Below are 22,640 nucleotides of genomic sequence, written 5' to 3' on the forward strand. Positions count from 1 at the left end.
CCTCACCTACTCAAAAACCTGTCAGGAGGCATGGCCCCAGTATCCTGAGGCATTTACATGGAAGAAGTGACCCACCTATATTTAGAGTCCTCTTGTTAGCAGAGCCTAAAGAAAAAGTTCTAAGTTTTTGGGGTTTTTTTTTGGGGGGGGATGTCTCCCTCCATTTACAGGCACTCAAGCAGCTGACTGTGGATACAGGTGTCCACTCCAAATCTAGCCAGGGACTATCTTGGGTTAGGCTTTGGTAAAAACAGCTTATTTCTTCTGTTGGCTTGTTCTTGAATGCTGACACTCACCTATGACCTATAAAGGAACACATGGACCACTAGCCAAGGTTCATCTGGATGGGAAGCTGTTTGGCCATTGATACACATTCAAAAGCCAAAGCATGGGTAAATCACTGTTTCTTCAGTGTAGACTATACAAATATACACAGGATACCTTAAGTAGATCAATAGCTTTATTTTCCTTCAATACAGAGCAGAGTTATTGTAGGCCATTCTACATTTCTTCAGTGTAGAGTATACAAACATACACAGGATAGTATAAGAAAATCAATAGCTTTATTTTTCATCAATACACAATTAGAAAATGAGTTTGAGAAGAGGTTTGTGATGTAAACTAGAATAAAATACATACAGGATCTGAGAAGCGCAGGATGGCAGTCCAGTGTCTAGGGGCTGCCCAGCAGAGGGGAGGCCAGGTCTTTGATGATTTTGGAGTTCAGCTGAGGGATCGTGCTGATCTTCAGGAGTCTGCTGCTGGCATACTTGTTCTTGACAGCCTGCAGAAGCCAGCTGGGGTTAAGTATGCTTCCAGTATACCTAGTCTACCCCACAGTGTAAGGGCTGTGACTGCCATCTCCAGATAGTCTGATGACACACAATCCTGGGTCTCTCCCTCACAGCACCCTGCACCAAGCCACCAAGCTGTCTCCTCCAACCCCGCTGGTCACATCGCCAGTAGGGGAAATAGTTTCATATAGTTTCTTTTTTTGAGGGTTGGAGGGGGGCGTTGAGACAGGGTTTCTCTGTATAGCCCTGGCCGTCTTGGAACTCTGTAGACCAGGCTGGTATTAAACTCAGAAATCCGCCTGCCTCTGCCTCCTAAGTGCTGGGATTAAAGGCGTGCGCCACCATTGCCCGGCTGGAAATATAGTCTCAAGGTCTGAAGAACAGGATCTCAGAGGGATGAAGGCTCTCTGTCATTGATATGTGCTACTGGGAAGGGCAGCCACAGACTAGAAATGAGGGGCTGGGGAGATGGAGAGCACTGGTGGCTCTTCCAGAGGACTTGGGTTGGATTCTCAGCACCCGCATCCAGTGTCCTACAACCACCTATAACTTCAGTCCTATGGAATCAGACACTCTTCTGGCCTCTACAGGCACCTGGCATGTATGTGATATGTGATAGGCAAAACACCTATATCATGTTTTTTTTTTAAATGGCATTAAAAGTGTGCAGCCACTAGTGCTTTCCAAATCCCAGCTTCTGTGCCTCCACGGTTCACAGTCACACCATACCTACGAGTCAGCAGGCAGATCATGCAGGGAGGTCACAAGTGCTCTGCCCTCTGTCACTTGGGCGTATTCTGATTGTTATGTCCCACAGGCATAATAACACTTCCCATTTCCCCCACAGTTCTTTCTCCCTTCTCCATGTTTGTTCACTATGAACCTTTCAAAAAGGCTGAGTTTAAGAGCTGCTGAATTTGAGGCCACTAGAGGGGGCTCTCTTCCCAGACCCATGGGTAACAGCCTTCCTGGCTTGCTGGTGCCCAATCAGAATGTTGATGGAGTATGTGACATACAAACTAGTGAGTGTGACCTACGCAAGATGCTGATGCAGATGTGGGAATCCACGGGCTGGCTGACCACACACTGACCTTAGGTAGTCAAGGTGAACCAATGAGTACATCCCATTCCTTAGAGACTCTGCTATGACAGCCATGCTTGCTAGAACAACACGTGCACACACAGCCAGCCCAGAATCTAATGCTTTCCCGGGATCGGGACTTGGTACGGGAGCACTTACGATGAACTTGGTACGGTTGTCATTGACTTTCACAACGTTCTTGGCCATGTGCTGCATGACTTCCAGGACTTCACTCTCCATGTAGCCTGTGTAATACTGCTGCTTCAAATTCTAAAACACAAACCCAAGACACGAAGAGCCAAGGAATGCTTCCTTCCCTTCTGGAGAGCACATACCACATCTCCCATGTAAGAGCTGTGAGGGAGCTGGGCTGGTGCAGGCCTACATCCCAGCGACTGACTGGTCAAGGCCAAACAGGGCATCTTAGAGAAATCCTGGATCAAAGTAATAACTGACAGCTGGAGATGCAGCTGTGACAGCGCACAAGCCCAGCATGTGTGAGAGCCTGAGGTCAACCTCCAATACACTCAAATACATTTTTTTTAAAGCCATGGTAAAATTTTTACCTTGTAAAATCCCAGTCCTTCCTAACCACCTCCCCAGCACATACAGCATGGCTCTGTCCCGAGACAGGCCTAGCGCAGGGTGGGAAGAGGCTCTCAGCTCTAGCAGACCAAGTGCTCATGCACATTTGAAAGCTGTGTGCACGGGTCCAGAGGGTAAGCCAAGCAACAAGCATACTCCCACCCCTTGCTGGAAAATGAGTCAGTGTGGAAACACACACGCACGCATGCATGCTCGCTCTCGAGTACCAACCCTCTTCTCAGAGTGGAACCTGCCTCACAGACAGATGGGTCCAGCCATACACAAGGAAAAATTCAGAGTAGAGAAGTAGCTGTGTGGGCTGAGGGGACAGCTCAGTAAAGTACGAGCCTTGCAAGCAGAGGAACCTGAGTTCATATCACAAGGGCTCCCAGTGCAGCCTTCTTCTCCTACTCACCCATTTTCCTTGGCCCAGCACCTTCTGAGACAGGCAAGAGGCAGCGGCTGCCACCTGAGAAGGATGGTAGTGCACCATGTCATAGTCGACGAGCGTCAGCTCCATCAGGTACTTGGCTAAAGTGTGCTGTTCAACATCCACCTAGGAGAATGCAGCACACTGTGAGGGTTGTGAACTTGACCCACTTAACTCCCACCTCTCTCAAGAACCCAGTGAATTAAGTATCAAAGCTCTCTAAAGAAGCTTTCTCTTAGAGCAGCGGGTCTCAACCTTCTTAATACTGTGACACTTCACTACAGCTCCTCATGGTGCGCTGACCCCCAACGAGAACAGTATTTTTTTACTACTTCATAACTGTAATTTCACTACTATTATGAATTGTAAATATCTGATATGCAGGATATCTAATGCAATATCTATATGCAACACTTGTTTGACTCCCAAAGGGCTTGCAACCCACAGGTTGCAAACCACTGGCTTCTAGTTTGGGCTAAGACTGAGCACAGTCAACTTCCCAGAGATGGTGGGACTCACCTCTCCGGCTTTTGAGGCTCGCCTTAAGAAGTGAAGTGGCAAAGGTCGGCCCAACTCAAATTTCAACTCTTTCAAAATCAGAGTCTCCATTTCTCGGATTTGGGAACTGGTGTAAGCATTATCTGTGATATAAACAAAGTCTTCGATATTTGGAGAAAACATCTCCTCATATTTGGAAGCCAGGAGCAGAGCTGTGATCCCGACCAGCTGCAGTTTCTTCCGGCAGACCAGCTGAGCCTAACGAGAAACAAACACATCCAGTCACCACTGACTCGGATTCCACTGAGGCCCAGGGGGGACGGCGTGAAGAGGCCAGGCCCTTGCAGGACACAGGAGACCTGAATGTGGCTGTAAGAGCCATCACAGAGCACGCCACTGTCATTCAGTAACCATGCTGGGCACAGTGATGAGATTCCAACACTATGTCATTGGGTCCTCCCCCAAATCCTGAAAAGGTCATTTATACAACAGATGACCTGACCCTAGAGCTTTAAGTAATGGTCCCAAGTGTCCACAGTGGTCTTGCCCTGTCCTCAGTGTGGTATACACTGTATACAGATCACTGCAAAAGTGCAAACTAAAGAGCAGCTCGTCCGTCACCTACCTTGAAGACCCTCCTCAGGTAGAGAAGACACGCATCAGTGCTCCAGAGTTGGGGTGCACTACAGCGTTTAAGTATGTGCTGTAAACTTCCTAGCCCAGGGCTGGTGAGACAGCTCAGCAGCACGGGCTTGGCCCTGAGCTCAAGCTCTGAGTCTCACGGTGGGAAGAGGGAACCAACTCTCAAAAGCTGGCCTCTTGCCTCCCTCCAGTGCTGCACACGCACCAAGTGAATGACATTTCTTCCAACGAGGTGAGGAGCAGAGAGCAGCTCAGTGGCTAATGCTGCTAAGCCTGAAGACCCGAGGCTAGTCCCTGAAACGCACACGGCAGAAGTCGTCTTACCTCTGCCTGTGTGCTATGGTACGCCTGTGCTCCAAACATACAAAAAGAAAGCACGGGTTATTTCAAGTTCTCTTTAACTGGGACTTTGCTCTTCTTGCTTCTTTTTTCATTACTGGAAATCTACACAAAATATTACTCAGTTTCCTTCCCAGTGTGTGTACTGAGAACCATACAATCTATTGGTTAAGTATCTGGAAGTACCTCACAGCCATTAATATACGTGATAACTGTCACCATATCGTACTTGACCTAACCCTATTTCATTGACTTTTACATCAGTCCAGTCTGCAAGGGGGCTGACGCAGATGACACCCTGACTGTTTGCTGCGGCATCAGAGGGTTGGGGGCAGAGTTAGGGTTGCTTGCCTCACAGGCTCAAAGCTGTGGGGCTCCACCGCCACTAGCCGGGAAGTAAAAGACTGCACCTGAAGCCTCTGGTGCCCACTCACAGCTGGTGCATTCACTGCTGAGAAACAGCTCAGAGGCAGCACTCCAGACATTCCTCCTCCCGGCCCCTAGAGTCTCAGTCTGCCCCACACATGGGTCCCTGCTCTGCTGCTTCTAGAAGAAGAGCCCCCCTTCATCTCTATGGCGATTTGATGCCACACTGAGTAGTAGCCAAGATTCTCTCACTCAGCTCATTCTAAGAGAAGGGAACGCTGACACTGAAGAGCCTCAGATGTTGAAAATGGTGTAGGCAGCAGGGCTATAACACCAGCGACTCTGGCTGACTTCTGTGCCATGCAATGGTATACTTCCCATAATAAATGACTGCCGCTGTGCAGGACCCAGTGACCACTCATTCATAAACCAAAACCCCTAAACCCAAAATGCTCCAAAATCCAAAGTGTTTTGAATGTTGACATGATACCCCTGTGTAAAAAATTCAATACCTGTCTTTATATGCAAGCTGTAGTCAAAGCATACTAAAATTAGTACATTAGACTACCTTTAGGCTGGTAGTATAAGGTATATATGCATGACCTCAGGACTAGACTCAAAGTCTATCCTCAAGATACTTCCATGTGCAAATCAAATCAAATTAAAAAAAAAAATTCTGGTCTCAAGAACTTCAGGAAAGGACACTGCGCATGTGTGTCCCAGAGCCTTTGCTCCTGGGCTAACAGGAGTGCTCAGAGTTGGTCAGTGACATCAGAGGCCTGACACCTCAGCTTTCCACGGAGAAGCATCAAGGCCATGTTCACAGGGCTGCCAGTACCTCGCCCCTGCAGCTGCACTCACCTGCAGGAACCGGTCCATGATGGCAATGCACATGTACAGAGTTTCCTGCAGAAGCCGAAACTTGGAATGGACTTGGACCAGCCAGTCCACCAGGATGGCACGCATACGTCCATTTATATCTCTTCCATCTAAGAAGTGTGGATTAATGGACTGTAAAACCTGTTGGTAGAATTTAAAAGTTTAACAAGTTGGCATCTCTCCCCGCACATCCCTGTAAAGTCCACATTGCTTGTGCATCCCAAACAGAAAGGCCCAGCTACCTCAAGCTGCCTGAGGTACTGGTAGATGTCCTTCACGTAGTCACTGCAGAGCTGAGGGTTCTCCCTGTCCTCGTTATCTATGTCCTCGATCTTGCAGAGCAGAGCATCAGAGAAAGCTTGGCAGAGGCTCTCTTCCTTCATGGAGACATCCTCAGGGGCGGGAGGACGATCCTACACCAGTAAGTGGAAGACATGAGTCACTGCCCCACTGGGGACCCTGTTCCTGGCACCCTGCATGGCGTTTACATGGCATATGGCTTTTGTGTGTCCTGGTAAGCTTCTGTGTATTTAGTCAGCTATCTCTGTTCACACTTATATTAGCTCTCACACAGTAGGTACTCAGCAATGACTGTAACACTGGCATCGACAGCTCCCTGGCTACAACCTCTCCTACCATCATGCTGTATGTATTCCACTACTTCCTTCTGAATTAAGGCCCTGGCAAGCAGGAAGCACAAGAGCACAGTCCAGTCTGAGAACAAAGCAGGAGGATGCAAAGACTTAGCTGACAGGGTGGTTATTTATAAAACTCGAACAAATCAAAAAGTTGTACAGCTCAAATAAATATTTCGTAGTGAAGTATAAATAAACCATTATTTGAAAAGAATTTCAAAATCCTAACAGGATTTCTAGATCATACAGAGTACATATTAAGGGAATAAAACACAAACCTGGCTCACAGCTAATGCCATCCATAGGTTTAAAAGCTGGGTGTGCTAACTCGCCTGCAGTAGCAGCACGGAGGAGGCTGAGGTGGAAGGAGAGCTAGGAGCTGGAGTCCAGCCTAAGGTGGAGAGTCCTAGGTTAACCTGGGCTAGAGTGAGAACATGACTCAGAGATAACAAAAAAGTAAAACAAAACCACAACTTAAGTGAATTCTGTTACTGTTTGCACATTGCCCTAAGTACCGTGGGCCCACTGTGCGCTCTCTCTGTGTAGTGTCTACTGCAGAGGTTAACTAAGTGAACCTGGGTGAGGTGCCATGAGGAGCAATGCTTACTTAGGTCAGCCTGGGCACACAGTAAGTTCCAGGCCAGCTTATGCTACACAGTGGGAGCCTGACTCCAAACTGTAGTGGTAACCGTGTAACAAGATGATGACAGGTGCTGCGTCACCTTGCTCCTGTGATCTGGAGGCTGAGAGTACAGAGGGATGGGCAGGGTGGGAGCTGTCAAGAGGTGTGCTGTGGCACGGCAGGGCAACAACGAAGGGCAACCATGCTGCTAGTCAAGGCCACACCACACAGGAAAGCTTCTCCACTTTAGTTGAGCACTGACAATTCCTGAAACTAAGGAACTTTGGCTCCAAGAGCTAAAGCGTCTTGCTTTTCTAGATTCCTGCCCTCCCAGCACCAACCCAGCGCAGACCTTACTCCCCTACTGACTCAGCACTTAACTTCAGCAATGGCCAACTGCAAACAGAAAGGAAGAATTCCAGTCCCTTTCTGCCCTACAGCTAACCCAGCCTGGAAGCTGAAGGATTCTGCTTCTTGCCACAGAGACCCTGCCAGTCGCCCTTTCCTGAATACAACCTGACAACATGCTGCACATCTTTCCAAAGGTAAAGGGAAGGAGATAAATGTTTAACCTTCATTTGCACATTATACTGAGTGTGTGTGTGTGTATTTCAAAAGGTCACTTGGCTCCTTGGGAGTGTCATTTATCAGTTAAAAAATAAAAAATAGGGCTGGCAAGATGGCTCAGCGGGTAAGAGCACTGACTGCTCTTCCAAAGGTCCTGAGTTCAAATCCCAGCAACCACATGGTGGCTCACAACCATCTGTAATGAGAGCTGATGCCCTCTTCTGGTGTGTCTGAAGACAGCTACAGTGCACTCATATACATAAAATATAAATAAATAAATCTCTAAAAATAATTAAAAAAATATCATAAACACAAAGCTTAAACACAATAGTTAGGATTAGCAACTCAACATGTGCCCTTAGAAATGAAAAGGCAGGAATAGTGGTGCGCTCGGGAGGAGAGGCAGGTGGATCTGATTCTACACCAACCTGGTCCACCAAGCAAATTCTAGACAGCTACACAGAGAAAACCTATTTCAAAAAAATAAATAAAATAAAATAATTCTTTTTTGATGATGGTAGTATGCCGATTAAAACCTTCACATTAGACTAAGGAGGAAGCCTATTGGTTGTCAGGGACAACTGAAAAGTCCAATCAGAAGCTGAGGATGTGGAGGGCCGGGTGGGGTGAGTAGCGTCGCTGAACTCTAGACAGCAGTGTCAGAAGGTGCACTCACAGTTCAGTGTTCTTTCTCTTCACAGTGTCTGCTGTGCAGCACCAGGCTGTCCTGGCTGGACCACCATGCTCAGCAATCCACAAGACTTAGGGTAGAAAAGTGCTGCAGGGGGAGGCTCCAGGAAGAACTATTCTGACTCCCCACAGATGAACTTGGTCACTTGAGCATGGGGCAGCTCAAGCCCTACTTACTGTGATTAGGTTAGGAATACAGCCCTTGATACCCAGAGGCAGCAACAAGGAGGCTTAGCTTACTCTGTTTCATGTTTTATGGTTGTTTCTGGAGAGTTTACTCCTTTTATTTAAAAAAAAAAAACTGAGAGCACTGTACTTATTTTTCTTTCACTTGTAGCTAGTTAGCCCCTCTACCCCTCTCCTTCTCGCCCCCTCAACTCACTCACTCACTCTCGAGATCTCTCTCTCTCCCTCTCTCTCTCTTTCTCACACACACACACACACACACACACACACACACTCACAATCTCTTTCTCTTAAGACAGGGTCTTATCTATCTCAGGTTGAACTTGAACTGATCCTCCATCCCTGCCTTCTCAGTTTTGGGATCTATGCTCCCACACGCTGTTTCTGTGATGCTATGGATGGAGTGAAATCCCAACCAGACCCCTAGCTTCCTGGTCTGCCTGGGCCCTACTTGTTTGCCCAGTGCAAAGCAAATGCCCTTCTTCCCTCAAACTATTCAGTGTTTACCAGGCTTTGTAACTCAGGGGGGGGAAAGCCACTAGGTCCCCCACAAAATGCTATGTATAACTACTGTGAATGCCGGAATTAAGTCTCAGCCATTTGAGAAGCAGCTGCCTTGTCCACACAGCAAGAAGGTTTGCACAGCTAGGATTCTGGGAATATCCGCCTCCATGGACATATGGATCGACAGCTCTCTAGGAAGTTCCTAGAACTCCTATGATCCACTGACGGGTGCATAATTACAGCAACTGTCTGTACAGTGGCAACAGAGCCTGCAAATAATACTAGGCAGGAAGGGGGCACTGCAGCCAGAGTGGGGGCTCTTCTACCTACACCGAAGACTTGATGGTCCCTGGGCTACTATGATTCTGCAATCAGTGTCTAAGCTGAAGTAACTAACTGCACCTTAATCCTTGGTGACCTCTAAAGTCACAGCAGCCAGTGCATACATCCCGGTGGGACTTTAATGACGACTGTTCTGCACATTGGTGCAGGTGCCCACAGAGGCCACAAGAGGGCACTGGTTGAATCCCTGGAAGCTGAAGTTATGTGAGCCACCCAACAGGAGTACTACGAAGCAAACTCCTCTGTAAGTCCTCTGTAAGAGTAGCATGGGCTGGAGAGATGGCTTAGCAGATAAGAGCACTGGCTGCTCTACCAGAGGTCCTGAGTTCAATTCCCAGCAACCACATGTTGGCCCACAACCATCTGTAATGGGATTTGATGCCTTCTTCTGGTGTCTGAAGAGAGCAACAGTGTACTCATACATAAAACAAATAAATCTTTTTTTTTTTTTTTTAAAAGAAGAAGTGGTAGTGGCGCACGACTTTAATCCCAGCACTCAGGAGGCAGAGGCAGGCGGATTTCTGAGTTCGAGGCCAGCCTGGTCTACAGAGTGAATTCCAGGATCAGCCAGGACTATACAGAGAAACCCTGTCTCGAAAACCAAAAAAAAAAAAAAAAAAAAAAAAGGAGGAGGAGGACAATGAAGAAGAGGAGGAAGAGGAAGAAGAAGAGGAGGAGGAGGAGGAAGAAGACAACGACGACATGTTCTCAACCACTGAGTCATCTCTCCAGCCTCTAGGTCATTTATATGGACTGAGCTCTTAGGCCCATGTTTTGTGGTCTCAGTTTTGTTAGAAAATAGAGAAAAAGCAGTCAGCCATGGAGTAGAGGAGACCAGAAATAGGGGAGCACTAAGGTCATAGGAAGAATTCTATTTCTTCTCTTATATAACACTCTTACTTTTCAATGTTGGGGATTGAAGCCCGGGCCTCTTACATGCTAAGCTCAGTTTCTACAGCTGAGCTACTGCCCATCTTGATGGATAGACAGATGCCTTTTTTCTTTGATTCAGTTTTATGTAATAGTCGGGGGGGGGGGGGGGAGCCACATATCCTGGGCTGGCCTTGAACTCGTTATGTAGCCAAGGATGACCTTGAACTATGATACTCCTGGTAGGATTACAGATAGGTACCACCATGACTGGTTCATGCAGTGTTGGGCACTGAACATAGGACTTCATGTATGCTAGGCAAACCCTCTACTAATTGAGCTACATTCCTTGCCTAAGGAGCCTGAATATTTTCTGAGACAGGGTTTCTCTGTGTAGCCCTGGCTGTCCTGGAACTCACTCAGTAGACCATCAAACTCAGAGATCTACCTGACTCTGCCTTCCAAGTGCTGGGATTAAAGTTGTGCACCACCACTGCCCAGCAAGCCTGAAATTTTTAAATGAAAGCAAACATTTAAAAATAAAATTGTGATTAAAATTTTATATAAATGCAGATATTGAAGAGCAAATCTGACTTTATACAGTATATATACGTGCTATGATCTGATTTTGTTACTTAATTTTCCAAACATTTTGACATCTTTAAATGCTGTACTAATTCAATTCATATTTATGGGTACACAGTATCTCATTAAACATATCGAATGGAACTCCCATTTCAGATTATTTCTGTCATATATGTAATAGTAATTGGTCAGGCATAATGGTGACACATGCCTATAATACCAGCACTTGGGAGGCTGAAGCAAGGAGACTGCTCTAAGTTTGAGGTCAGCCTGAACAGGTGTGTGTGGGAGAGGGGACAACAGTCCTGTGAGATGGTTCAGTGACTAAAACACTTGCTGCCACCACCTAAACCCTGGGACCCACATGGAGAAAGGAGAAAAACAACTCTGGAATGTTGTCCTTTTGACCTCCAAATGTGCACACAGAGAGGGAGGGAGGGAGGGAGGGAGGGAGGGGGAGACAGAGACAAAGACAGAGATGGCAGGAGGTGCTTATTACTATATCTTGGCACCCAGAAATATCTATCTCATAGTAATTATGTAGGAGAGCATGTATACACTTGAACCTATGAGAAACGGGTAAGCCACCAAGTCCTTTAGCTCGGGACTCTAACTCCAGCTGAGCTACTCAGTCCTAGAGACCACCATTAATGTGGAATTGAGGCATCACCAAGTTGGGGACTGGGGAGATGACTCGGTGGTTAAGAGCACTGGCTGCTCTTGCAGAGATCCAGGTTGGTTCCTTAGCATCCATGTGTCAGCTTGCAACCATCTGTAACTTCAGTTACAGGGGATCTGATGCCTTCTTTTTTTCCCCCAATAGGGCACCGGTCTCAAACCCAGCGCTCAGACATATATGCAGACAAATCACCCATACACATGAGATGGAAAGGAAAGGCTTTGATTGCATGCGGTGAAGTCAGGACCTCCTACCTTGGGAGCTAGCGCCTCCATCTGCACTGGTTTCACAGAGGCTGTGGGTTTCGGCTGCTTGTTGACATTTGTCACTTTGGTGGGCAGAGCTGGTACTTTGGTGTTCTGAGGTTTCTATAAAGGAAGATGACCAGTGAGCAGTGCAGGATGACCAGCGTAGCCCCTGTACAGTGTGGCCCTCCACACATGCCATCTTGTCCTTGTTACCTTCGCCACCTGAGTGGTTCTGTTTCTAACTTTATTTCCAATTTCTTCTAAAACTGCCCGCCGGATAGTCACATGGCTCTTGGCTTTAGGAATAACTTCTGTGTCAATATTCTTCAAATCACTGGACACCTTAAAACAAAACATACAAAAAGACCACACCGACAACAAGCAAGCAAACAAACAAACAAACAAAAAAAAAAGCCATTAAATACAGAAAAAAATGAAAAACACCTACCTACATAATGTCAAATACTCAAAAGTCAGAGCTACCCTGGTAAGGTGAATATGCTGACATCTATTTTAAAAGGAGAAGGTAGAACTGGAGATGGCTCTCAGCAGTTAAGAGCATTAGCTTCTCCTGGCTTGTCGTGCTGTGGACTGGGTTCAATTCCCAGTATTCACATGGCAGCTTACAAACTGTAGCTCCATTCCAGGGGATCTGACATACTCTTCTGGCCCATGAACGGACTGCACACATGATGTACTCTATTTATGCACTTCAAACAAAAGCTTAATTTGTTTGGTTTTTCAAGACAGGGTTTCTCTATAGCCCTGGCTGTCCTGGAACTCATTCTGGAGACAAGGCTATCCTGGAAGTCGCTCTGGAGACCAGGCTGGCCTCAAACTTGCAGAGTTAGGTTTTGGTTTTTGTCTTTAAATTTAATTATTTTTTATGGGAAAAGGTACATTTAAAGAAATCTAAAAATGCTATTTGAAATATCACTCTCCATTAGGCAAACACCCACTGCCTTACCAATAAAACAAAGATCTTTTTACTGATCTTATAAATTGTTTTGCATATTCAAGCAGTTTTCAAGCGACACCAAAGCCTCCCACCTAAATGATTACTTCTTATAAGTAACCTGCGTCTGCTGTTAAGAGATCCCTGTCGGTTCTCTTAGAAACTTCCATTCACACAGTATAGCTGCAATGATAAAGAGCTTTGATACCAATAGTTAATGATAGCCCAGCTGTTTAAAACTCCATGTTTCAGACTTCACACCAGCTTGGGTTATAACGCCAACCAAAGAATAAGAAATAGCACTTCCAAGGAAAGCCCTTCAGAAACAGCTTCCTATAGCATAGACTCAAATTAAGGACATTCCCAATGACAACAGGATGGGGAAGTCATTTTACCTCTCAAGTATTGGGAGAGTCAGACTTGAATGAAAACGAAAAAAAAAAAAAATAGTGTTACTTGAAATTAATTGCCTTCATCTTGAATACAGTTAAGAAACAAGGCTTGCTATTCATACCCCAAAGTTTACAGTGTGGTACAATAACAAGTATTCCATGAGAAAAAAATATTTAACTTTCTGAGTGTTGGGGGAGGGGGGGAACTAATCCTACAAAACAAACAAAAAAACCTCTCCAAAGGTTGGGGTTTTTTTGTTTTTTTTTAAGATGACCTGTGTAGGATAGACCAGATAAACTGTACCCCATCCCTACACAAGACTTTAACTGTTAAATAATTTGAAAGAACAAATTAGACAAAAATTAACTTGTTAGTGGCAGTTAGAGCTACAAGACATGAACCCTGACTGTATGTTCCTCATTGTTTAGGATTCTGATCCCCAAATCTAAGCTGTTCGGTCTTTACTGCTAGCTTCCCACGGCTAAATTCAAAATGAGTTTGAAAGTTCAATTTCTTATGAGTTAAAGCCTGGTAATGAGGGGTACCCCTGAATTCACTGGGAAGAGGAATTGGAGGCTTTTAACTAGCCAGGACAATGGCAGCAGCTGTGTCGGGGGCCCTCTTGTTTTCAACTAAAGTAGACCGACCCTAGTACAATTAAAGCCTAAAAGTCAGTAATACTTTCATTCTCAAAAAGGTAATTAAAGGAATTTGGCCTTTTGCCCAACTGTCTGCCATCCTAGGATCCAAGTTTTGTACGTTTCCTCTTACACTTGGGTGTTTTTGTTTTTTGTTTTTTGCTTTTTTCGAGACAGGGTTTCTTTGAATAGCCCTGGCTGTCCTGGAACTCACTCTGTAGACCAGGCTGGCCTCGAACTCAGAAATCCGCCTGCCTCTGCCTCCCAAGTGCTGGGATTAAAGGCGTGCACCACCACCGCCCAGCACTTAGGTGGGTATTTGTTTTCATTTTGTTATTTCTGTTTTTTTTTTTTTTTAAGAGGACAAAACCACACTTTAATGACCTTGGCCAGGAAGGCAGTATGAAGACGCGAATGGGAAGCTCACACGAAGCAAACTGAAAAATGTGAAAAGTAGAGAAATGGCACTGGGCGGCTTCCCGGTTCCTCCCGGTCCTCATCCCCAGCGCAGCACAGCCCTGAGTGGTAACAGGAATGAAGACCCCAGGCCGGGCCTCTGGACCGCTTTAGCTCTGCCAGGGCCTCTCCGGCAGCCTCCCGGGCTACCCGGCAGGACAGGGCACCGTAGCCCCGGCGCACTCACCGTCGGGCGTCGGAGCAGCGCCATGAGGGCCGCCCTGGCAAGTGCGGACGAGGCACAGCCACTCCGGTCTGCGACACCGTTGGGAGGGTCAGGGCCCCGCCGCTCCGCGTCCACCGCCCGGTCCGCGATTCAAATACCGCGCCGCTGACGCACTATTGGGTAGACGCACGCAGGGCGCGCGCAACCCATTGGCTAGACTGGAAGGCCTTTCTGCACGTTGATTGGCTGGCTTGTATTTGCTTGTCATAGCAACCAGCGAGGCCACCAGGCTTTGTTGTTTCCTTGTCTACAGTCTTATTTTCAAATTCTAGTCCCTGATATTAAATAAAATAATTTTTCCTCCTACTGGAAAAGATTGTCTTAATTTTAGGGGTAGGAGTGGGGAGCCATCACCTAAGGACATATGTCTTTAAAAGTTTGTTCTGGGTTAGGTAGAAGTGGGTTCCAGAGAACTTCCTGGAAATGCTACTTCTGACCTTACTTCCTCTTCCGGAAACGTCTACCTGGGAATTTGGATTGGAATGGTCTGGCAAATGAAGCCATCGTCTCCAGGTCGTTCAGGGCTACAAGATGATTGTGACTCGGATGTGTACTGTATGTGGTCTTCCTAAAACAGATCCCCAGCAGAGTCATAATTCAAACTAGACGTGATTTGTGTGACTTCCAGCACAATACAGTAGAACTCAGAAACTATTTGTCAAATGACGGTGTGATGTGCACAAGATTTCAAAAGAAAAATAATGAGTATCCCAAGTTGTGAACAGTGAGAGACAAGACAGAAAACAAAAACAAAAACAAAAAACAAAACCAGAATATTACCCTGGGGAAAAGACTAGGTAACAACACAGAAAATGGTGCAGTGCCAGCAGAACGACTTGAGATCAGGCTACCCCATCAGTCTTGTTCAAGTCCCTTCTATTGGGAAATAATAAATGCTCCCTCCCCCTTCGCCCAAATCTGACATTTCCAATCTGAGTCTAAAGGAAGAACCAGTGTTGTCCAACACTCCCACCTGAAAAGACAAGGTGGCAGTACTACCCCTCGACCTAAATTACACATGGATATTGGAAACCAAAGGAGCAGAAATAACTATTTATATCCCATTAAGTTCTCTCAAGTACCTGCTAAAGGAAATGAAAGTTCTGTGGCTGCTGACTCTTGGTCCATCATCCTTACAATCACAGAGGTTACGCATAGCTTTCTCTTTCTTGGGAAGCTTTGGTTTGGATTGGGGAAGAAAATGTGCTCTGCAGTTTGTACTATTAGCACATGCTTGTAATAATTCCAGTTACTTGGGAGGCTAAGGCAGGAGGATTTTTTTTTTTCCTGAGACAGGGTTTCTTTGTATAGCCCTGGCAGTCCTGGAACTCACTCTGTAGACCAGGCTGGCCTTGAACTCAGAAATGGCAGGAGGACCTCTTAAACTCATGATTTCAGCACCAATTTGGCAACTCAGACCTATTCTCTAACTGAACTTTAACTTTAACAAAGCCATTGGCTGTACTTCAGGTTACTGTGGTGAATGGACTTCACAACATGGTCGCATGTGTTCTAGGCCGGTTTACAGCTTTCTATGTAGTTGAGGATGACCTTGAATTTTTTTTTAATACTTTAAAAAAAGATTTATTTATTTTATGTAATATGAGTACTGTCATCAGACACACCAGACAGACATTAGATTCCATTACAAATGATTGTAAGCCACCAGGTGGTTGCTGGGAATTGAACTGAGGACCTCTGGAAAAGGAATCAGTGCTCTTAACCCCTGAGCCATCTCTCCAGCCCGACCTTGAATTTCTAATCCTCCTGCCTCTACCTCCTGAGTGGGATTACAAGCTGCACTACAACTAGTATATTGCACTGTCAGAACCCAGGGCTTCCTGAGGCCAAGGGAGTCTACCATGAGCTGCATGGCTAGCCCCTGTGCTGAATCTAAAATGGCCAAATTGTATTGGTTTGGGATTCTTCTTCCATGCCCACTCATTTTAGCTACCCTTGATAGTCTCTAAGGTGGCCTAGCAGTCCCTGGATCACTGACCCACTGTGTAAAGTCTAGCTATCCCTTGCTAAATAGATGACAGTGAAAAGACCCAGTGAACCATCAGCTGTTCTCACCATGCAATTGAAAGTGTCAGACGTCTAAATCAAGCATGCTAGACAGACTATTCCAGTAGCACTCCCAAGCTGAATGTAGCCACAGGAAGACCACAGTGAAAGATGAGCTAGATTCCATTAGCATTACCCAAATTGAGCATCTGTGAGCAAATAAAAGTACTTGAAACCAAGTTTTGTGGTGGTTGTCACAAAACACTGACACATTGAGGGCACTTCTGTGACCTACAGTAAGTCTTTCATTGCTGGTTAGTATGTTTTTGTCTTCTCATGGGGCCACAAAATACTATAGTGGTTGGGATATGTGATCCCTTTAACAATCTGAATTCTCAATGGTGTCTTGGTACATGCTTTCAATGGAAAAGTGGAGTGCATTTACCATCTCCAGATGTTTTGCCATTTGATAGAGTCTTGAAGGGTATGTTTATACAATATGGAAGCATGAATCAGATGCAACAGGGAATCTTGAAGAGTTCTGACTCCAGTCAGAGAGAATGTTTACCTACAAAGACAGTATGTCCAAAGCAACGTCTTGGCAAGAAACCTACTTTTAAAACACTAGGCAGACAAACTGGCATGTCCCTGGCAAACAGGGAGCAATGGAGAAGGGTGCACAATGGTGACTTACAGCCTCTATATGCACATACATCACCACCCACACAAAATGTAACTTTAGAATACAGGGCATAAATTCTCACCATCTAGCAGCGACTGACATACATACTGACTTGTCTATACATACTGCTGCTGTGATTATAAAGTGAGAAGCAAAACACACACGGAGTAGAATCTGACTACAGGACAGAAGGAAGCTAAAGCTCTTGAAAATGCCCATTTAGTGACTAGTTGCTTGAACAAAGTTGCAGCAGAAATGCTAGCAGCACCTCATGATACTGCAGTTGCTTTGAAAGGCCAAACTTTTAGGAATTAAAGCAATAATTTATATTCTCTTTTTAAGATTTATTTTTAGTACTGTGTGTCTTTGTGGGTGGTGTAGTAGGAAACTCCAGCACTTGAGAGGCAGAGGGCAGGTGTAGCTCTTCTGAAATTGAGGCCAGCCTAGTCTACATAATGAATTCAAAGCCAGGGCTTACATCATGAGACCCTATCTCACAAAAATAAGAGTAAAACAAACATATATAAAGCAATACCAATTATAAAATAGGTCAAGGGCTTATTATCTAAACCTCGTATGTGAGAGAATTCGTATATTCTGAAAAAACACCAGTAGGACCTCATAGCATGGAACTCTCTTCATCTTTAAAAACATATGTATGTGCGTGTGCTGGGGGCAAGGTAGGGGGTTATGGATACATAAGTGCAGGTACCCACAGAGGCCAGAGGTGTCAGATCCTTCTGGAGCTTGGAAACTATCTGATACAGGTGCTGAGAATTGAACTCAAGCCACTGAGTCATCTCTCCACACACAACCCTAGCTTTCACCTTTTATTCTCAACCTCTTGGACAGACTCAGGCTCTAACGGCAGGCAGTCCTGTATGCATCACAGTTTTCTTGGTGGCTTTTCCCCAGGGAGACAGCAGACACTGCCCATCTACTCTTTCCTGATCTTCTATAATGTAGACTGGTAACCAAAGGTACCTTTGCCCAAAGGTACCTTTTTGAAGTGTTGGGCAAGGATCTCAGAACCCCTGTAGTTTAGAAATGTCTTAATATCAGGCTAGCGCACAAGTATACTTTTAACTATATCCACCCTCCATCTGCATCCATACCATGTTGATAATGAAATTAATGTACCATAATATTTACTAATATAAAAGGCAAAACTGAATGAATATAAGCACCAGAATATGCAAATATCAATCAGGTGGATATTATTTGAACTCCAAAGTGTCCAATGTAAACCATTTTATAAACACTAATTATGAAACACAAAGACAATAGAAATATAAGTTATTTATTAATCAATCCACTTACAAAGCAGGTGGCTTAATGCAAGCTTATTGACATCTTCACATATGATCCATGGGAACATGTCTTCCACATACAGACAGTGGTATTACTGACTGGATGCATTTGCAATCTTGGGCATATTAAGCATATTTAAACAAATAAAATTAGGCTATCCTGTATATGAAAGTATCTTGCTAATATGCATCCTGAAGTGGATTAAAACTTCCTCCAAAGGAGAAATGTTAGTATGTTAACTTTCACTCTATATTATGTTGTAAATCTTAACTATAGAAATTAAAATTTTTAAGTCAGTGATCGACTCTTGGTAATGTCTGAAGTGGGTGTCTATAACCATAGCAACAGTAGCTTGACAATATAATCTGTGCCTCACAGTATCTGCAGATTTACTGTTTTCAAGTTTAGAGAGAAATAAAACAAGAGACATGTAGATTCAGCTGACTTTATTTAAACTATAAAAAAAAAATCCCTTAAAAGTGATCCTGGGACCCTTAGAAGTTCTACGAATGCATAGATACCTGCCAATGACTGAATCCTAAATTCTGACTGAATGACTTTATAAAAATTAATGTAAGCAGATATCTTATTCGTGCTTAGCAGAAGACCTAACAAAATTCTACATGTCTTTTTCAATTTCCCTATATTTTTAAATCTGCAAGTATATACAATCCAGCTATCTCAGATTAATATTTAGTGTTCATCAACGCTGTTTCACAGCAGCAAAACCTGGGTTAGGGAATAAAGTTCCAAATGGCAGAGAGAAAGATAAATAGGGTCAGAACAGCAGTCTAAACATATGGCATCAACAGCAACTCTATCTTGCACTGTGCTGGAAGAAAGGAACACCAAGAAAATTCCTATTGATCACTCTGGTCGTGTGGGTACCACCTGCATCTGATTGACATGGGTTACATACATTCTGTTCCCAGTATGAAGGGCGGTACTTAACTCAGAATTCCATATTGTAAATATACAGCAGCCATTTTGTCCTAATTTAATTAAGGAATGTCTTAATACACAATATCATTTCCTAGAAAATCTTTATACATTAAACTAAAGTACATGATTGATTAAATTAAAGGTTAGTAATGGATAAAAAATTCATAATTTTCAAGGTACTATGTAAAAAACAAAAAACAAAAACAAAACAAAAACAAAAACAAAAAAACCCAAAAAACAAAAAAAAGACCACAAAATACTACTTACTAAAGCAGCTAATCTTGCCTGCAAGTTTAGGGTCACAAGCCCATAATATGTGCAAAGAAATGCAATACAAGGAATCATGCAAAAATACAGTAAAATGATACAGGAAGTAATGTCAAATCTAGGGAAAAAAAAAGCTTTTATAAATACATCAAAATCAACTGTGTACATAAGTTGTAGGTCTAGCGGTAGCTGTACCATGTAGCAGAGTCAGCACTCCGAGTTCAAGGCTTCCAGATCTGCGCAGGTAAGTCATGCCATCTTTGGTTGACTGCAGTACCAGGAAGGATAGGAATGAGAGGGACACCAAGAGTTCTGAAACACAATGTCAACTTTCACTTGGCAGCTGGGCCTCGATGTCCACTCTGCATATGGGGCACTTCTTATTGGTGATCAGCCACTGATCAACACACACTTGGTGGAAAAGGTGCATACATGGAAGGCGCCTATTGTTGAAGAAAACAAAAAGCAAAAATTAATTTCATAATTCTATGGGGTACTAATTTGCAAATACATGTTACACCCAGTAATTTAATAGTGTTACGAAGTTACTAAGCATCTTTCTGTTAGAAAGACTAGGACTGGCAGGATGGCTCAGTGCGCAAAGTAATTGCTGGACAAGCCTGACAACCTGACCTCAGATCCTCAGAACCCACATGAAAAACAGCATGCAATGGCTCGGCACACCTGCAGTCCAGGATGCCCCCTATAAGGATAAGGAATGGAGACAAGTTCCCCAGAAGCTGGGTAGCTAGCTAGCCTGATGCATACAATAATGAACAAAAACAGAGATCCTCTTTCAAAGGAGGCAGAAGGTAGGAACCAAGGTTGTCCTCTGACCTCAACATGTGTACTGTGGTGCTTATATGCATGCACACACCTTCTCTAAGAATTACTCATTATAAAACTGGCATTTTGGACAATATAATGTATGAGTTACCAAGATAAATAACTGGCATGTCTATGAAAGCAAACAATATAAAACTCCTGAAAAGTGTCAGGTCAAGCAGCATTGGCAATCTCACTCTAGTTTTGTCTTGTAGTTGAGTGGCCAATGTCCTGGAGATGAAAACTCCCTGTTGTATGATGCTGCAAACACTTTTAGCTATCAAATCATTATGATGCTTGTGAAGATTCTTTGAAATACATAGTCATTTACTTGCCTTTGCTGTAGGAATTAAAGGTCACTGCACCATTAATCAATCCTCAAACTCTTTAGACATTAGGCGGAACAGCATTCCCAAGGTAAGGAATAGTGTTTTCATAGGGCAATTGGAATACCCACTTAGCAAAATGCTACTACTTTATAAGGTGGGCTAACAGGAGATGTTCACTTCAGAATATCATGCCAAACTGCCATTAGAAACTGAAAAATAAGCTGACAGACATGACCAAGTAACACTAAATCTAAACTTAAAAGTAGAATGAAACTTTCTACTTACTATTAAGAGTTGCTATTCATATCCTAATAGCCTAACATGTGTCACAAATAATAACTTCAACTGCTCTCTTCCTTCTTGGACACTCCCAGTAACACCACAAAGAGACTGACTTAACAACTACATGCCTTCACCAGAAAGACTGTGTTTAAAACACACACACACACACACACACACACACACACACACACACACACAGAGGCTGCAGAGATGGTTCAACAATTAAGAGAATGTCAGCAGCTCTTCCAGAGGGGCACAATTAGATTCCCAGCACCCAGTTTTGGGGATCCAATGCTCTCTTCTGGCTCCCTTGGACACCTGCACATACATGATACACAAATGTATATGCACACAAAACTATATAATTTTTTTCATACACACACACACATATATATATACATATATATATATGCATATATATATATATATATATATATATATATGAAAGATAGTAACACTTTTTTTGTTGTTTTGATTTTTTGTTTTTCAAGACAGGGTTTCTCTGTGTAGCCCTGGCTATCCTGGAACTCTGTAGACCAGGCTGGCCTCGAACTCAGAAATCCGTCTGCCTCTGCCTCCCAAGTACTGGGATTAAAGGCGTATGCTGCCACTGCCCGGCTAATAACACATTTTAAAAAACATAAAAAAGACCCTTACCACATAATGCAGTGAACAATAATTTGTCATTTTTCTTCTCTCAACTACTAGTTGAAGAGGTTATAATAAAAATATTCTCCCAGAAACAAAATTACTACCCACAGCTCTGTTATATTTGATATGATATTTTAAAAGTCAAGATGGTAACAAAATAATCATCTTGGTAATTATACAAAGAAAATACTTTCAAATAATAACACTAAGTTAAGACGAGAACACTGATAAATCACAAAAGTGTATAGTTATGCTGGACATAGAGTCCCATGCCTGTAATCCCAGCACTTAGAGAGCCTGAGGCCGGTCAGGGCTATATAGTGAGACCCTGTGTCTCAGAAAACTGAGAGGAAAAAAAAGTGCTGTCAATAGATACATAGCAATGATCTCGAGCCCTTATAATCCAGGTATCAAAATCCTTTCAAACTGTTACTCCTGCACGATTTACAGAAGACGCTGTTCACTACAGAAGTGCCGCACACAGACTCTGCTGCAGTCCAGAAAGGAGGTGCACTCTCTCCTCCATGTTTCTGTCATCTACAAGGAGACTCTGATCTGCTTATTCTTTTGCTTAGAGAGCTGGCAATGGTAGGTACATCAGCAACAGTCTTTAGTTTCCAGTTAATTTTAAATACATGCCCTCGTGACCAGTTGATCCATTTGTGAATCAATCACCTATCTGTGGTGCTGAGGCACAAAGTTGCCAGGGCTGTGCAACCAGGCAAGCACTTTGCCACTGAGCCATAATCTAGTCCTTTCTGTTTAAGAGAGTGAACTTTAAGTCAGAAATCTCTAGTTACCTCACATCTTCACCTTCCTCTAAAATAGACAAACAGATAGTACATTTTTCCTCTGTGTCTTCCTCAGTCCCTTCTTCCCCATCTTGTTTGCAGTGCAGTTTCCTCTGTGAGAACCAATCAGTTGTTACCTTATTAGCAGAGATGACATTATTGAACAACTGAGTAAAGTCTGTGTTTATTTAAAACAAACAAGAATAAAACAAGACCACATATTCATATGCAACTTAATTCCTACACAACACTGTCATGAATTAACAGATGAATGAAGTGACTACCAATTAATTACTGACTCCTGGAAGTCAACAGTAACTTCTATATTCACAGTCATACTGTA

General features: G+C 44.0%; 2 protein-coding genes across 21 annotated transcripts in view; both read right to left on the reverse strand.

Annotated features, from left to right (window-relative positions):
- Nucleotides 1-443: 443 nt before the first annotated feature.
- On the reverse strand, nucleotides 444-14,309 carry Ccnb2 (cyclin B2). The gene is made up of 9 exons (NM_007630.2): nucleotides 14,172-14,309; nucleotides 11,756-11,884; nucleotides 11,549-11,662; nucleotides 5,857-6,027; nucleotides 5,597-5,755; nucleotides 3,410-3,646; nucleotides 2,876-3,016; nucleotides 2,035-2,145; nucleotides 444-784 (listed from the first exon to the last, which is right to left on the reverse strand). Exons 1-9 carry the CDS (start codon nucleotides 14,193-14,195, stop codon nucleotides 674-676), a joined length of 1,197 nt encoding a protein of 398 aa, NP_031656.2. The 5' UTR covers nucleotides 14,196-14,309; the 3' UTR covers nucleotides 444-673.
- A 3,869-nt stretch (nucleotides 14,310-18,178) lies between these two features.
- The window catches only part of Rnf111 (ring finger 111), a 78,417-nt gene continuing 73,955 nt past the window's right edge, over nucleotides 18,179-22,640 (reverse strand). For 8 of the 20 annotated variants that reach the window (XM_030244747.1, XM_006511582.3, XM_030244746.1 and 5 more), the window contains 2 exons: nucleotides 22,307-22,434; nucleotides 18,179-19,862 (listed from right to left, as the gene is read on the reverse strand). In XM_030244747.1, the coding sequence (XP_030100607.1) occupies nucleotides 19,745-19,862; nucleotides 22,307-22,434 (246 nt within the window). In that variant the 3' untranslated portion in view covers nucleotides 18,179-19,744. The remainder of the gene's footprint in view (nucleotides 19,863-22,306; nucleotides 22,435-22,640) is intronic. The other 12 variants (NM_001374753.1, XM_030244751.1, XM_006511580.4 and 9 more) reach the window with 4 other exon arrangements.

This window comes from Mus musculus, chromosome 9 (assembly GCF_000001635.26).
Source record: "Mus musculus strain C57BL/6J chromosome 9, GRCm38.p6 C57BL/6J".
Taxonomy (NCBI): domain Eukaryota; kingdom Metazoa; phylum Chordata; class Mammalia; order Rodentia; family Muridae; genus Mus; species Mus musculus.

Excerpts from the sequence above, each read along its gene's own strand:
- Ccnb2 (NM_007630.2), bottom strand. The coding sequence starts at position 14,195 with ATGGCGCTGCTCCGACGCCCGACG. Across the intron at positions 5,756-5,856 it reads AGTACCTCAGGCAGCTTGAG|GTTTTACAGTCCATTAATCC; the intron begins GTAGCTGGGCCT and ends TTCTACCAACAG. Across the intron at positions 3,647-5,596 it reads TCATGGACCGGTTCCTGCAG|GCTCAGCTGGTCTGCCGGAA; the intron begins GTGAGTGCAGCT and ends GTTTCTCGTTAG.